The 14,113-nt window shown below is 33.9% G+C and overlaps 1 protein-coding gene across 1 annotated transcript; it reads left to right on the top strand.

Annotated features, from left to right (window-relative positions):
- The first annotated feature begins 2,774 nt into the window (after positions 1-2,774).
- LOC120091391 (exocyst complex component SEC3A) lies at positions 2,775-13,371 on the top strand. The gene is made up of 25 exons (XM_039049397.2): positions 2,775-3,076; positions 4,165-4,235; positions 4,442-4,522; positions 4,727-4,794; positions 4,999-5,101; positions 5,567-5,712; positions 5,876-5,993; positions 6,357-6,461; positions 6,976-7,077; positions 7,190-7,327; positions 7,603-7,731; positions 7,822-7,902; positions 7,991-8,065; positions 8,888-9,061; positions 9,146-9,287; positions 9,417-9,481; positions 10,046-10,216; positions 10,351-10,430; positions 11,623-11,704; positions 11,957-12,054; positions 12,138-12,246; positions 12,339-12,407; positions 12,601-12,666; positions 12,747-12,836; positions 12,915-13,371. Exons 1-25 carry the CDS (start codon positions 2,899-2,901, stop codon positions 13,023-13,025), a joined length of 2,652 nt encoding a protein of 883 aa, XP_038905325.1. The 5' UTR covers positions 2,775-2,898; the 3' UTR covers positions 13,026-13,371.
- The last annotated feature ends 742 nt before the right edge of the window (positions 13,372-14,113 follow it).

The raw sequence follows: 14,113 nt of genomic DNA, 5'->3' as shown, positions 1-14,113 counted from the left end.
GATGTAGGTCTACTGTAATTAAGAACTGACTAGTGACCCAATTCTAAATGAAAGATTTGGAAGAGGCTCAGTTTGTTTTGGGTATACAGATCTTTCGGGATCGTAAGAACAAAGTGTTAGCACTGTTTCAGGCATCGTACATTGATAAGATGTTGCTCAAGTATTCGATGCAGAACTCCAAGAGGGGCCTACTATTGTTCAGGCATGGAGTTACTTTGTCTAAGGACATGTGTCCTAAGACACCTCAAGAGGTTGAGAAGATGAGACAAGTCTTATATGCGTCTGTCGTTGGAAATTTGATGTACGCGATGCTCTGTACTCGAACAAACATCTGCTACATTGTGGGCATAGTTAGTAGGTATCGGTCTAACCCAGGCCAAGATCACTAGACCGTAAGAGGAACATCTTTAAGTATCTTCGGAGAACGAGGGACTACATGCTCGTGTATGGATCTAGGGATTTGATCCTTACTGGATACACGGATTCTGACTTTCAAACTGATAGGGACTCTCGCAAATCCACGTCAGAGTCAGTCTTTACTATTAACGGAGGAGTTGTAGTGTGGCGAAGCACTAAGTAGGGGTGCATCATCGACTCCACTATGGAGGCAGAGTACGTAGCAGCTTGCGAAGCTGTTAAGGAGGTCGTCTGGCTCAGGAAGTTCTTGACAGAACTAAAAGTTATTCCAGATATGTCTAGGCTAATCACCCTCTATTGTGACAATAGTAGGGCTATGGCGAACTCCAAGGAGCTTATGAGTCACAGGCACGACAAACACATAGAGCGGAAGTATCAATTAATTCGCGAGATAGTACATCGAGGAGACGTAATCGTCGCGAAGATCGCTTCGGAGCACAATGTTGCTGACCCATTTACAAAGACTCTCACGGCTACAGTGTTTGAGGGTCACCTTTAGAGCATGGGTCTAAAGGACCGCCTACTATATTTTTTATAATACATTACATACTACATGTTATATTTTTTTAAAAAAAATGAATTGAATTTATTACATGATATATTGTATTTCTAAATATTTTTCTCTTTATTTAATAGAGTTAGATATTTTAAAATTTAAATTCAAAATCTAGATACAATGAAAACGTAAAAATGTTGTTTTTAAATTTTTTACATCACAAAATTTAGAAAAAGTTTTCAAAAATAGAATCTCAATTGTCTGCTAAATACATATTTGTTCAACACCGTAAATTTGAAAATATAAAGCAGAATCCATATTTTCTACCTTAGACTCTTATTTCAATGTTTGTTCAGAAAAGGCAAGTGAACATGCAAAATCAATTATTTGTTCTATTTTTAGGTTAAATTATAAAAAAAATGTCCATGAACTTTACACTTTGTGTCAAGACTGTCTTTAAAGTTTCAAAAGTTCAAAAAATACCCTTAAACTTTCAAAAAGAGTTCAAAGAATACTTTTGCTGCTAGTTTTGGATGGAAACCGTTAAAGTTTTGTTTAAAAAATACCCTTAAATTTTCAAAACGTTTAAAAAATGCCCTTAACTTAATGAAAGTTAAAAAATACCTTCATCATTAGTATTTGAACAAAAACCGTTGATTCCTCGTGGTAAAAATGATTTTATAAATAAAAAATAAAAAATATTTTTATTGATCAATTTGTTTGAAATTTTCTTAAGTTCGAAAAGAACCAGTTTTAAAATAAATTATAAGATAACCTCATTTTTTTCATATAGGTATGCTCATATTTCTCTTAATTTTCCAATTCGTAGCTTGTACAAATTTTCTCAACAATCAAAATAAAAAAAAAATTAAGTTAAAACATAAAATACCACAAAATTTCATAAAATCCCAAAATCAAAATCTCCACTTGAAACATAAAAAAACAATAAATAGTCAAATAAAAAAATATTTGACTATTTGGAAGGAGTGGAAATCGGAAGGAATGCCTCCTCATGCACGCTTATCAAATGAGAGCGTGCGGCATCGCAAGGCAGGATTGCAGTGCTTGCCTAGCAGATTGTCTCTGTGAATGATGTGGGGCACAAGTGTCGTAGCGCTTGTCTAATGCCGTGTCTCCCCTTACTCGATTTCATTGTTTTGCCTTCCATTGCTTGCTAATTGCTCCATTTACGCCCAAATGGCATCTGTAACATCTTGACGGCTTCTTTCGCTCGATAACCTATGTAAGAACTAGAATAAATATTAAATTCCTAAGAACCAATAGGATTTAGGTTGATACTTTTTTTATTTGACCATTTATCGTTTTGGTATGTTTCTAGAGAAGATTTTGATTTTGACATTTTGTGAAATTTTATGTTTTAACTTAAAATTTTGGTTGACAAAATTGGTGTAAGCTAAGAATTGGAAAATTAACAAAAATATGAGAGTACCTATATGAAAAAAATGAGGATATCTATATAATTTATTTTAAAATTGATTATTTTCGAACTTAAGAAAACTTCAAACAAATTGATCAGGAGTATTTTAATTTTTAAAAATTTTTAAAATCATTTTTTGTCACAAGAAATTAACGGTTTTTTTTTTCAAATACTACAGAGTATTTTTTAAAAATAAAATTTTAATGATTTTTATCCAAAACTGACGATAAAAGTATTTTTGAAACTTTTGCATGTATAATGACATTTTTTATATAAAAGGTAAAGTTTAGGGGTAATTTTTATAATTAAAGTAATATTCTTCCATATTTAAATTTTAAAAACAGAAAGAGAGCAGAAGGAAAAAGAAAAGTAAAAAAAAAAAAAAAACTTGTGGGAAAGACGTGTGCCAGTGCCAAGTACGTTGCGGAACGGTGCGTATCATCATCCATTTTTACTTTTCTGCTCTTCTTCCTCTTTCTCTCTCTCTCTCCATTCTCTCTGAATTCCATTTCGATATTGGTTCAGATCAGGAGCTTCGAGTTCGGAAATGGCGAAATCTAGTGCGGATGACGCCGAGCTCAGGCGAGCTTGCGAGGCTGCCATCGAAGGCACTAAACAGAAGGTCGTGATGTCGATTCGTGTAGCAAAGAGCCGAGGGATCTGGGGAAAATCTGGCATGTTAGGACGTCAACAAATGGCAAAACCTAGGGTTCTCGCTCTTTCCAGTACGTCCTTAATCTTTAATTCCATTGTTTTTACCTATAATTTGAATTCTCTGCTCTCAATTCACTCTTCCAATTCTAAATTTCTAATTGAGTCTACGGAAATTACCAGCACTTACTGTTTCTTCCTATATCTGCCTCTTTAATTCGATGACCTATTGTAGTTTCTGGTCTGTCTAAATTTGCAACCAATTTTGTTTATATGCTAAGGTGCATACGTACACAACAGGAGCTCTCTGGAATTACGACTACTCATTCCTTTACTGTCGCTTCTTACTGATATGGATTAGCTTTCTGTCCCTCTTTTTACTGAATTTTTCGGGTTGAGTGCAACTGTGTAATTATTTTTGCATGGCAGGGAAATCATTAATGCAAATGATGATTTCTAGTGTGTAGTTAATGGAAATTTTAAATAACATTTAAAAGGTCCTGCCCGAGATGACTAACTTTTTGCCATGGAACAATAAAGACTATATGCTTTGTGCTGGGAAGAGGTAATCGTTTCAGTCTGGATAGATCGGTGAATATTATTTTTTTGACATTGATATTGCTCGAAAACTACACCCGTCCTTTGTTCCATACATTTTAGTTTTATGTTATTGGAGCAAAGCCACTTTTCAAAGTTAGCTGTATATGGATTTTGAATGGTAGACTTCCAACATTTCAGAGCTGTTGAATAGTTAAGTTCAGTACTAGTGAAGCGAACAAAGTCTTACTTGGATAGGATCTATCCATTCTATAAGTTGTACTTATGTGCCCTTGAGTTCTCAGTATAAGCCAAGGGTTTTTTCCTTTTTTTTTTTTTTTTTTGTTTGCTTGTTTGTTTGTTTATTTTTATTTGTCTAGCAATTTATGCCTCCATTGAAGTTGTTCTAGCTCTGACGACATCTCTAGCTACTCCATGTATTTCATCCTATTTAGAGGAAGATTACTGACATGTTCAAGTTATTGCATCCATTTTCCATTTATTACTGTATTTTCAATATTGCAAAATTATTAGTTACATTAGAACCGGCAAGATTGTAGTTTGGGTCATCTTGGATGTGTGACAGACTGTCAGGTTAGTTTCATCTGTGGTTTTCTTTTTGCAGCAAAAGAAAAAGGTCCACGAACAAAAGCTTTTTTACGAGTCTTAAAATATTCCACAGGTGGAGTTCTAGAGGTAATTTTAGAATTTTAATTATTTTTTCAGATTTATGAAAATTTTCAATTTTTAATCTTCTTATAATAAAATTCCATGCGCTTTCATATGGAGTATTCCTTGAATGCTTTTTTGGTTGGTTTTCTCTTCTCTAAGTTCAAGGATTTTTTTTGTGGCCAAAATTTAGTTTTGTTGCTTCCCTTATTGATAATCTAAGCCACATGCAGCCTGCAAAGTTATACAAACTAAAGCATCTTTCAAAGGTGGAAGTTATAGCAAACGACCCCAGTGGATGCACATTTACATTGGTAATGCTCTGTTTCCAACTATTTCTTGTCCAAAAATTGCTCCTTCCCACGTTATTATTTATTTATTATTTTTTATATCAAGTTTGTTTTCGTCGTCTAATTTTAGACATGGCATAATGATTAAGTCTCTAATATTTGCAAAGTGGATGCTACAGTTCTGGTTAATTTTTCCTAATTCTTCTCTGTGAAACTGGATTTTTGCAGGGATTTGATAACCTAAGAAGTCAAAGTGTTGCCCCACCCCAGTGGACTATGCGGAATATTGATGACCGGTGAGATTCTGGGGAAGAAAAGATATATATATATATATATTTTTGGTGTTTTTGTTTGATCTCATTGCACATAGTTTAAACAAGTGATTGCACATGCTGCAGATTGTAAGCTATTAGAAGTTCCTATTTTTATATTTCTTATTTTCATTACATCATTTTCTTATAAATTTGAATTATTTTGAATCTGTATTTTTTTCCATCTAGGAACCGGCTTCTGCTTTGCATTTTAAACATATGCAAAGATGTATTGGAACGACTTCCAAAAGTTGTTGGTATAGATGTCGTGGAGATGGCTCTTTGGGCGAAGGTGCATGTGGTTTTCCTTCTTTTATATTGAAACTTAACTTTATGATGCAGTTTTGTTATTTATTTTTTATCTTGCTTTGTTTCTTTCTTTCTAAATTTAATATAAATATTATTTTTGTATTTTAATTTCTGTAAAAAAAAAATATATTGTTCACAATTTATGGCTTGTTATCCCTTTCATTCGTTGTTAGATGACTACATACTACTGCTTTTATTTATTTATTATTATTTTGCACATTTGGTTTCATATTTGCTTGGAGATGTCTACTACTAGTTCATTGTTGTGAAATGTCCATAAATATGCTTGAGGAAACATGCCTTCCTGTCCTTATAATCACTTGATTTTTATTTACTTTTGATTCTTTAGAGGTAAGAATTATCATTATGAAAATCAAGTAAAATAATTGTTACAACTGCCTGTGCCACTTAGTTTCTTCTGCTGATTCTCGTATAGAAATTAATGTAGGAAAATACACCTTCAGTTCCTACACAGAGGAGTCGTAATGATGGTCCTGCTGTGGCTAGAGTAACAGAGAGTGACCTTAAAGTCACGGTAGAAAAGGAACTTGTTTCTCAAGCTGAGGAAGAGGACATGGAGGCACTTCTGGGCACGTGAGTTTGACTTCCCACAGTTTTCATGTGATTCTTTTTGTGACGCATATTTTTCATGTCAATTGTGACTTGTGAGGCTGTGTGAATAATGTTAGAATACTGCCACAATATTGTTACTTGTGTGCTGCTGCTTGATTGATGATAAACAATGATTGATGTGCAGTTATGTGATGGGCATTGGTGAAGCTGAGGCCTTTTCTGAAAGGTTGAAACGAGAGCTCCTTGCTTTGGAGGCCGCAAATGTCCATGCTATTTTGGAAAGTGAACCGTTGATTGATGAAGTAATTTCTGGTTTATTTATTTTTCTTTACTATTCAATTTTTCATTTGGCTCTCAAATCTTTTTGACAATTTTTACTTGGAGGGCCTGTTAACTGCTTGGTTATAATTTCCAAAAACAATAAGCCTTAAATCTATGGATCTTATGGCAATAAGTACTGCCGCTATTAATCTCAATGACATCTGAGTTGCTTAACATTCATCTTAGCATTATTACTGCGAGTATATCTGTTTTACCGTGAGCACTTTTTACATATTCTTTCAGTATGGCCCTTACTAATACTGTTAATGCAACTTGAGATGTTATGAAGTTTCTCATGACTGAAACCAGTGTTTTATGTAAACGTTGGTTGCTTGTTCTTTTAGGTGCTACAAGGGCTTGAGGCAGCAACAAATTGTGTTGATGATATGGACGAATGGTTGGGAATCTTCAACGTGAAACTTAGGCACATGAGGGAGGACATTGAATCGGTAAAAAAAATAACATACCTTTCTTTTTATATGTATTTCTCTTTTGAAAATTCCTCCTGTCCTCACCTTCAATTTTTTGGGGCCCAGATGTGAATGCATATTGGATGAAATATTGTTCTTTGTTCTTGTTTATCTTTTCCTATGCATTTTATATAAACATTGTTGTGCCTGAGTACATAGAACGACCTTGCTAGCATCATTTGCATGCTTCTTCTATTTACAGTGTTTGCATTTAAGTATTTGTTATAATCTTTTGGCTTTCTCATTTTCGCCATTTTCTCTTTCTCTTGGTTTGTTTTGTTTGTAATTAGTCAATCCCTTCTTTTAATACACGTGTGTATGTATGTATTTATTTCACCCCTTATGAAAAAAAAATTAAGTTTTAATTTTGTTGGCTAATGAAATACAAATACTATAACAATACAGTTATCAGATCAATCTATTATTTTAGTAATTCTCATGTAAGTGAGATTTATACACTTCCTACCTTAAATTTGTCTGTTTTGCTGAGCAGATAGAAACCCGGAACAATAAGTTGGAGATGCAATCTGTGAATAATAAAGCACTCATAGAGGAGCTGGATAAACTCCTTGAACGATTACGTGTCCCTTCTGAGGTTTTTTTCTTTTTTCTTTTTTTTAAAAAAATAAAATCATTAGATATTAAAGGAAGTGTCAGGTTTGTATGCAAATTTTCTTGAGCCTCAAATGACGTTTTGTTGGTTGTAGTATGCAGCATGTTTGACTGGGGGTTCATTTGATGAGGCACGCATGATTCAAAATGTGGAAGCCTGTGAGTGGTTAACTGGTGCTTTGCGTGGCCTTGAAGTACCCAATCTGGATCCTACATATGCAAACATGCGATCTGTATGTAGCACACTTTCCTTCCGTTATTTCAGTTTTCTTGTGATAGTATGTGTTGACCATGAATCATAATTTCTACCTAACTTTAGCTGTTTCAGTTGCTGAATTGTTCTTTGTGCAATACTTTGAACAGTAGAGTTGTCAGTTCTGGTTTAGATGTTTGCTAAAGAATAGCAATTAAGATACTACCATGTGGTGTAATAGCTAGCTGGTAGCTCTTTACTCTTTAGGACATCAGTAAAGAACCTTATTTAACTGTGGTAGCTACACTCTTCCAGGTAAGAGAGAAACGTGCTGAACTTGAGAAGCTGAAAAGTACCTTTGTTAGAAGAGCTTCTGAGTTCTTAAGAAACTACTTTGCTAGTTTGGTGGATTTTATGATAAGTGACAAGAGTTACTTTTCTCAGGTATTTACACAATTTATATATATATTTTTTAGTCATTATTTTTGAAGATTGAATTTGAAAATTACTGCTGATTTTTATGTTCTTAAATAGAGGGGACAACTGAAGAGGCCTGATCATGCGGACTTGCGGTACAAATGCAGGACTTATGCTCGTCTTCTGCAACATTTAAAGGTTATACTACCTCAAAAGGATTTGCTGTATGATTGCTTCTATTGCCTCCTTCTGTACTAATTTATCCTTGTCCTTTTAATTCTTGTAGAGTCTTGATAAGAATTGCTTGGGTCTGTTGCGAAAAGCCTATTGTAGCTCGCTTAACTTGCTTCTTCGCAGGGAGGTGAGTGAAAATATCTTACTACCTAGCTTTTGATCATTTTTTAAAATATATTTATTCTTTCAATATTTTGATACCCTTTTAATTCAGTTTCAATTTTTATGTGGATACACCGGTTGAATCCATGTGTGTCTGAGCATGGTTGGGTTAAGGGATAGACAAGAGAGACTACTGCTGAATTTCCTATTTCTTAAAAGGCTTCATTTTTATCCTAATTATTTAAACCAACTCATAATCTCGCATCCATCTTGAAATCATTTTAAGGCCGTTCAAATATAGCTTCAATATTAAAAGATCCAGATTTGAATTTTGGCTTGAAGCCTAAACCTACCATGCGTTGGCCCTGATCTTAAAATTGAGAAGAGTAACATAGTTCGCTCTACCCTCTGTGTCAGGTTAGATCTGAAGTCACTTAACTATAGTTGTCTGAGATAATTTCAACTGGGATAAGTGGTGTAGCCAGCCAACATTTGACTAAATAATTAGTAAATTTGGCTAAATAAAAAAGCAATCATGAATCAATAGTTTGTTTAATAATTTCCATTAACTTCTCCCTCCATTATGCTTCGATTAATGTTTCCTTTTACCTCTTTTTCATTTCTTTCTTTTCTCTAGAATATACCATATGAGAACACCTTTAGCTGCTATTGAAATTCATTCATATTCACCAGTTTGTCATGTCTCATTTTGCTTCGTTATAGGCTTTGAAAGTTTTGTGTTCTTCCTTGTTAGGCTGAATTTGTAGATTTTTTTTTCTTATTCTCTTTTTTTTATAACAAACAATTTATTTATTTTCTTAAATCTGATATTTTTATTCAACTTTAGGCTCGTGAATTTGCTAATGAGCTTCGTGCCAGCACCAAAGCATCAAGAAATCCAACTGTCTGGCTTGAAGCTTCCTCTGGATCTGGCCAGAATATGAATGCAGCTGACACCTCCACTGTCTCAGAGGCTTATGGGAAGATGTTAACCATTTTTATCCCTCTTCTTGTAGATGAGGTCAAAATTCTGGTTCTACATGCACTTGATCGAATGATAATTTTGTTCTGTAAATGATTTTCTTTTTTATGACAACAAATGCAGAGTTCATTTTTTGCTCATTTCATGTGTTTCGAAGTTCCTGCCCTTGTGCCACCTGGTGGTGTTAATGGTGGTAAACCAGGATATGACGACGATGACGATGATCTAGGAATTATGGATATTGATGAGAACGACAGCAAATCGGGTATCCCACTGTTATAATTATTGTTCCTTCCCAACTGGGAGAGGGGGGAATCTCTCATATCTGGTCATAAGTAATTAAATATATTTCATCAGTTTTGAGAATTTTGACATGCAACATTCGATGTTGTAGGGAAAAATTCTGCGGAGCTTGCAGCATTAAATGAATCACTTCAGGACTTGCTTGATGGAATTCAGGTAATATCTACCGATTTGTTTACATATCGTTATGCTTTATTTTGACCATTTTTTCCTCGGTACAGATTACTGACCATAAATTCAAAAAGAGAATAAACTTAACATATTTTGGATATCCATTACATAGCTCTTATCAATATCATTCTTTTATTTGTGTATGTTTCCCATTTTTCTTGCAGCTGGGGAGAATCTTCTGGAAAATCTTGTGTATCTCCATTACTTCGTATAAACAATGAGAATTCATGAGGCTAGCTACTTGACGTAGTTAAAAACTTAATAATCACCTTTGTTATATATTCTATATGTTTGGTGTTACAAGGTCATTTGTCTATGTTGATTTCTAGTTAGCATTGAGGTATAGTGTATATATCCCTTGTTAAATTGCACGTGGTTATAAAAGAAATAGCAATCGGAAGATTTGATATGTTTAGCTAAAGTCTTGTTTATTCTTTATGGACATGGATGTCATAGAATTAAAATGGTTTAATGGAAATATAGTTTGTTTTGCTTCAACTCCAAAACGGAGGCTGTTTATTAAATCAATTTATTTGAAATGTGAATCAGGAAGATTTTTATGCTGTTGTGGACTGGGCATACAAAATTGATCCATTGCGCTGCATATCAATGCATGGCATTACAGAGCGTTATCTCTCTGGACAGAAAGCTGATGCAGCAGGATTTGTCCGTCTTTTGCTTGGTGACTTGGAGTCGAGAATTTCCATGCAGTTCAATCGCGTAAGTTTTGGCAATAAGCTATTATTGTACATGTGTATGTGCATGTACATTTGAGTTGAAGCTAATGGTAGCAGTTTTACTTTCTGAGCTATGTGACACTGCCGACCTCTTTGAAATGTGCAAATGTTTTACAGTTTGTTGATGAAGCTTGTCACCAGATAGAAAGAAATGAGAGAAATGTTAGGCAGATGGGCGTATTATCTTATATTCCAAGGTAAATTAAATCTGGAAAGCTCGTCATTTATTTCTTACAAGTTTGACAAATCTTGAGTATCAGGAAATAGGATATTGCAAGTGTTAACTATTGACATCTTTGGTTGGGTAGCATAACTTAGAAGCTGCAGCTTCTAGTTCTTGCTTATACATTCAACTTTCTTCTAAGCGTGTTTACTCTTCACAAGCTGTTCAAGGTTGTTACTTTGCAATTTATTTGTTTAATTTTTAGATAGTATTGATGTAATTGTTCAACCCTTAAAGTATTAACTACTAAGACTTCCATGTTTGTATGTCAGATTAAAATAAGTAGCAATCAAGTTAATTGACAATTAATAGTTACATAGTTGTGCATTCTTTCTTGGACTAGAGACATGTACACTCCGTCAGTGAGTAATGTAAAAAATGAAGCCTTATATTTGAATACACGATGTTGAGAATACTTTTTTGGAAAGGATTTGGAGGTAACACTGAGTTTCTGTTGGGCTTCTCTACTACTGAAGGTGTAAATTGCAATGAAGTGAAATGGGTGGTGAAAAGATACAGTTCTAGTTTTCACTAATACATTATTGCATTGATCTGAGTTCCTCTCTGTTACATCTGATCGCCGGCAATTTTGTAAATTGTGAAGTGTTTTAACTCTGAAGATGAGTTCTAGGATTATTTGGAACAAGAACTACTTCCATTTTTTTTATTTTGGACATCGGAGTACTTATATTTTCTCTTGGCTTGTCATTGAGTTCTAGAAGATATTCCACTCACTTTTATTCTGCAATGGTGCTCTAGGTGATGAGGGCTATAATTTCTTTCATAGTTCATATCTATTCGATTGAATGCCATTTTTTTATTCTTGTGTCCATCTCTAGATCACTCATCTTTTGGTAATTATTAATACCTTCTTAGCCCTCTATCCTGCTATTACTTAAATGATTAGAAAAGAAAATTTTGCTTCCTTTTTGTGATCTAAAAAGGACCTTTTCCCAATTTTGTCAATTTGCTTCAAGTTGGCTTATTGACATAAGAATCTTACTTTGTCAAATAAATATTCCTTCTATAGTACTTCTATACATAGCAACACGGGTCTGGGAAAAGCTAATTGCAAATGGAAAGGATCATTATTTTTCAGTGCTCTTAACTATATCAAGGTTTAAGTTTGCTTGATGTCATATGTTTTACTTGTTGCCTTTGCATAGATTTGCAACTCTTGCTACACGAATGGAGCAGTACATCCAGGGACAATCCAGGGATTTGGTTGATCAAGCATATACAAAATTTGTGAGTTTCCTTTATGATGAACTGTAAAATTTGCAAGTTTTTAGAACACATTTTGATTGTTTTATTGTTGACTGTCAGTCATTTATAAATTTCTTACGTCCTTGAGTTGGTTTATTCTTCCCTTGGCCGTGTACAGCAGCTGCAATCTGCCCATATGACTGCAGATTGATATGCATGCTTTTTAAATCACTAATGGATGTGTGTTTTGTAACTCTGTAGTATTCACCATGTCTATGTACATTGTTTTGATAGGTCAGTATAATGTTTGTTACTTTGGAGAAAATAGCACAAACAGATCCAAAATATGCAGACATTTTTCTTTTAGAAAACTATGCAGCTTTCCAGAATAGGTATACATTACAAATTCAATCAACTTTTATTGGAATCATATATACTTCTTTGTGTGTTTGTTCACTCATGATCTCGCATGCAGTCTCTATGATCTAGCCAACGTTGTGCCTACTCTAGCCAAATTCTATCACCAGGCGAGTGAAGCTTATGAGCAAGCTTGCACACGACATATAAGTATGATTATATACTATGTAAGTCATTCGCCCTGGCCTCTTCAACCACCCCTACCCCACTAGACTGAATTCTGGAAATAAGTTTGAAATTTGCTCCTTTTAATTTTCAGCAATTTGAACGGTTATTCCAATTTGCTCGACGAATAGAAGACTTGCTTTACACCATCCCACCAGAAGAGGTTTGTATGTTGCTAATATTGTTTTCCCATTTATAAAACTATGCATGCGATTTTCCTATCTAAGAAATAACTGTAATGCACCATAGTAATGAACTATGCGCTATGTATTGCTATTGGAGCATGATGATTATTGAATTCTGTATAATCATCAAGTCCTTGACTCTAGGTTTCCTTCTTTGGGTGTATATTCTAGGTTCCATTCCAACTTGGATTGTCCAAAATGGATCTTCGGAAAATGTTAAAATCCAGTTTGTCTGGAGTAAGTTTCGATTCTTTTGGGCAATACATTTCTATATTTCCATCTAGAATACTGTGTCTAAATGTGAATTGGGGTGTTAGGTTGACAAATCCATTACTGCCATGTATAAGAAGTTGCAGAAGAACTTAACATCAGAGGAACTACTTCCTTCTTTGTGGGATAAGTGCAAGGTAGTCTCTTTTTGGGAGAAGTATTTAATAAACATGTTGGGTTCAAGCAATCTGACACTTATTTTAATTTGATTGCAGAAGGAATTTCTGGACAAGTACGATAGTTTCGCCCAACTCGTTGCTAAAATTTACCCGACGGAGAGCTTTTTCTCTGTGGCAGAAATGAGAGATCTTCTAGCTGCAATGTAAAAAAAATTAAAAATGATAGGATCCTGTTTTGTATATCTTTTTGGTTTCATTTTTTGGATATATAATTTTGAAGAGGTCGGTCATTCTTTGTTTCATTCAATAATTTCATTTATCGACTCCAGAGATAAGATTTGTAGAAAGCCAATCGTCTTCGGCCATATTAGGTTTGTATTTCTTTGTATAAGAGCTCTCGGGTCGGTGTTTTGACCTCTTCTGTTGACTGCTTTTGTACTTCCGAGTTTGCATGTGGGAAAGGAGTTCGTAGCAGCTCTTTAAATTTCAGCTTCTCTTATTCAAAATGTAACTATAATTGCACATTATATTAAGTATTTAGTATTTCTCTGTTTATGAGTTTTGATAGAGGCATAAACATTCTTTCTGTTAAAATATTAGATTACCAAGAATGAGAGAGCACCTTGAACCATGGAAGATTTATGCACCTTTCTAATGAATGAATAAATAAGTTCCTTTCAACTGAGTTCAAATAGTTTCTCAAAAACTAATTTCGGATATGGTATAGTGATGAAAATTGGTATAATCAAATAAGATTTTACTGATGAATGAAAGTTTGGATTGTAAATATAATTGGATTGTTAAATCATTTTTATCTAGAATTATGAATCTATTCCAATTACTATTATTTCTAATCATAATTTTAAACTGAACAGAGAGAAGATCACTGTTCACTTTTCAGCTAGTGTAAGTCTTAGAGCAGTGTAATTTGACTGAGCTTTACATGGTTAGTGTCGTAAAAATTTTGCATTTTTAATTTAACACCACCTTTTTGACCAATTGTCATTTAGCAAATTAATTTATGTTAGTAAATTTGTGTTTGGGTGAAGTTTCTCCATAATTGAAGATAGAGTTATTCAATATAAAAAAATAAAATAGGTAAGATGGAATTGGTTAATAATTGTACACAATTATAAAAGTTATTGTCTACACACTAATTCAAGAACTCTGGGTCAAACATTACGATGATCATCATGTTCCAATAAAACACTAGACACTTTAATTCTCAACGTTTAGATATCGACCGGTTTTAGGAAGAACCCAAGGGAGAAAACTACCAAAATGAATTTAAAACA

The sequence above is a fragment of the Benincasa hispida genome, chromosome 9 (assembly GCF_027475165.1).
Source record: "Benincasa hispida cultivar pf3 chromosome 9, pf3_genome.v1.1, whole genome shotgun sequence".
Taxonomy (NCBI): Eukaryota; Viridiplantae; Streptophyta; class Magnoliopsida; order Cucurbitales; family Cucurbitaceae; genus Benincasa; species Benincasa hispida.
The sequence above is the reverse complement of the archived record's forward strand: the minus strand, read 5'-3'. Positions and strand labels throughout refer to the sequence as shown.

Excerpts from the sequence above, each read along its gene's own strand:
- LOC120091391 (XM_039049397.2), top strand. The coding sequence starts at position 2,899 with ATGGCGAAATCTAGTGCGGATGACGCCGAGCTCAGGCGAGCTTGCGAG. Across the intron at positions 5,713-5,875 it reads ATGGAGGCACTTCTGGGCAC|TTATGTGATGGGCATTGGTG; the intron begins GTGAGTTTGACT and ends ATTGATGTGCAG. Across the intron at positions 11,705-11,956 it reads ATCAAGCATATACAAAATTT|GTCAGTATAATGTTTGTTAC; the intron begins GTGAGTTTCCTT and ends TTGTTTTGATAG.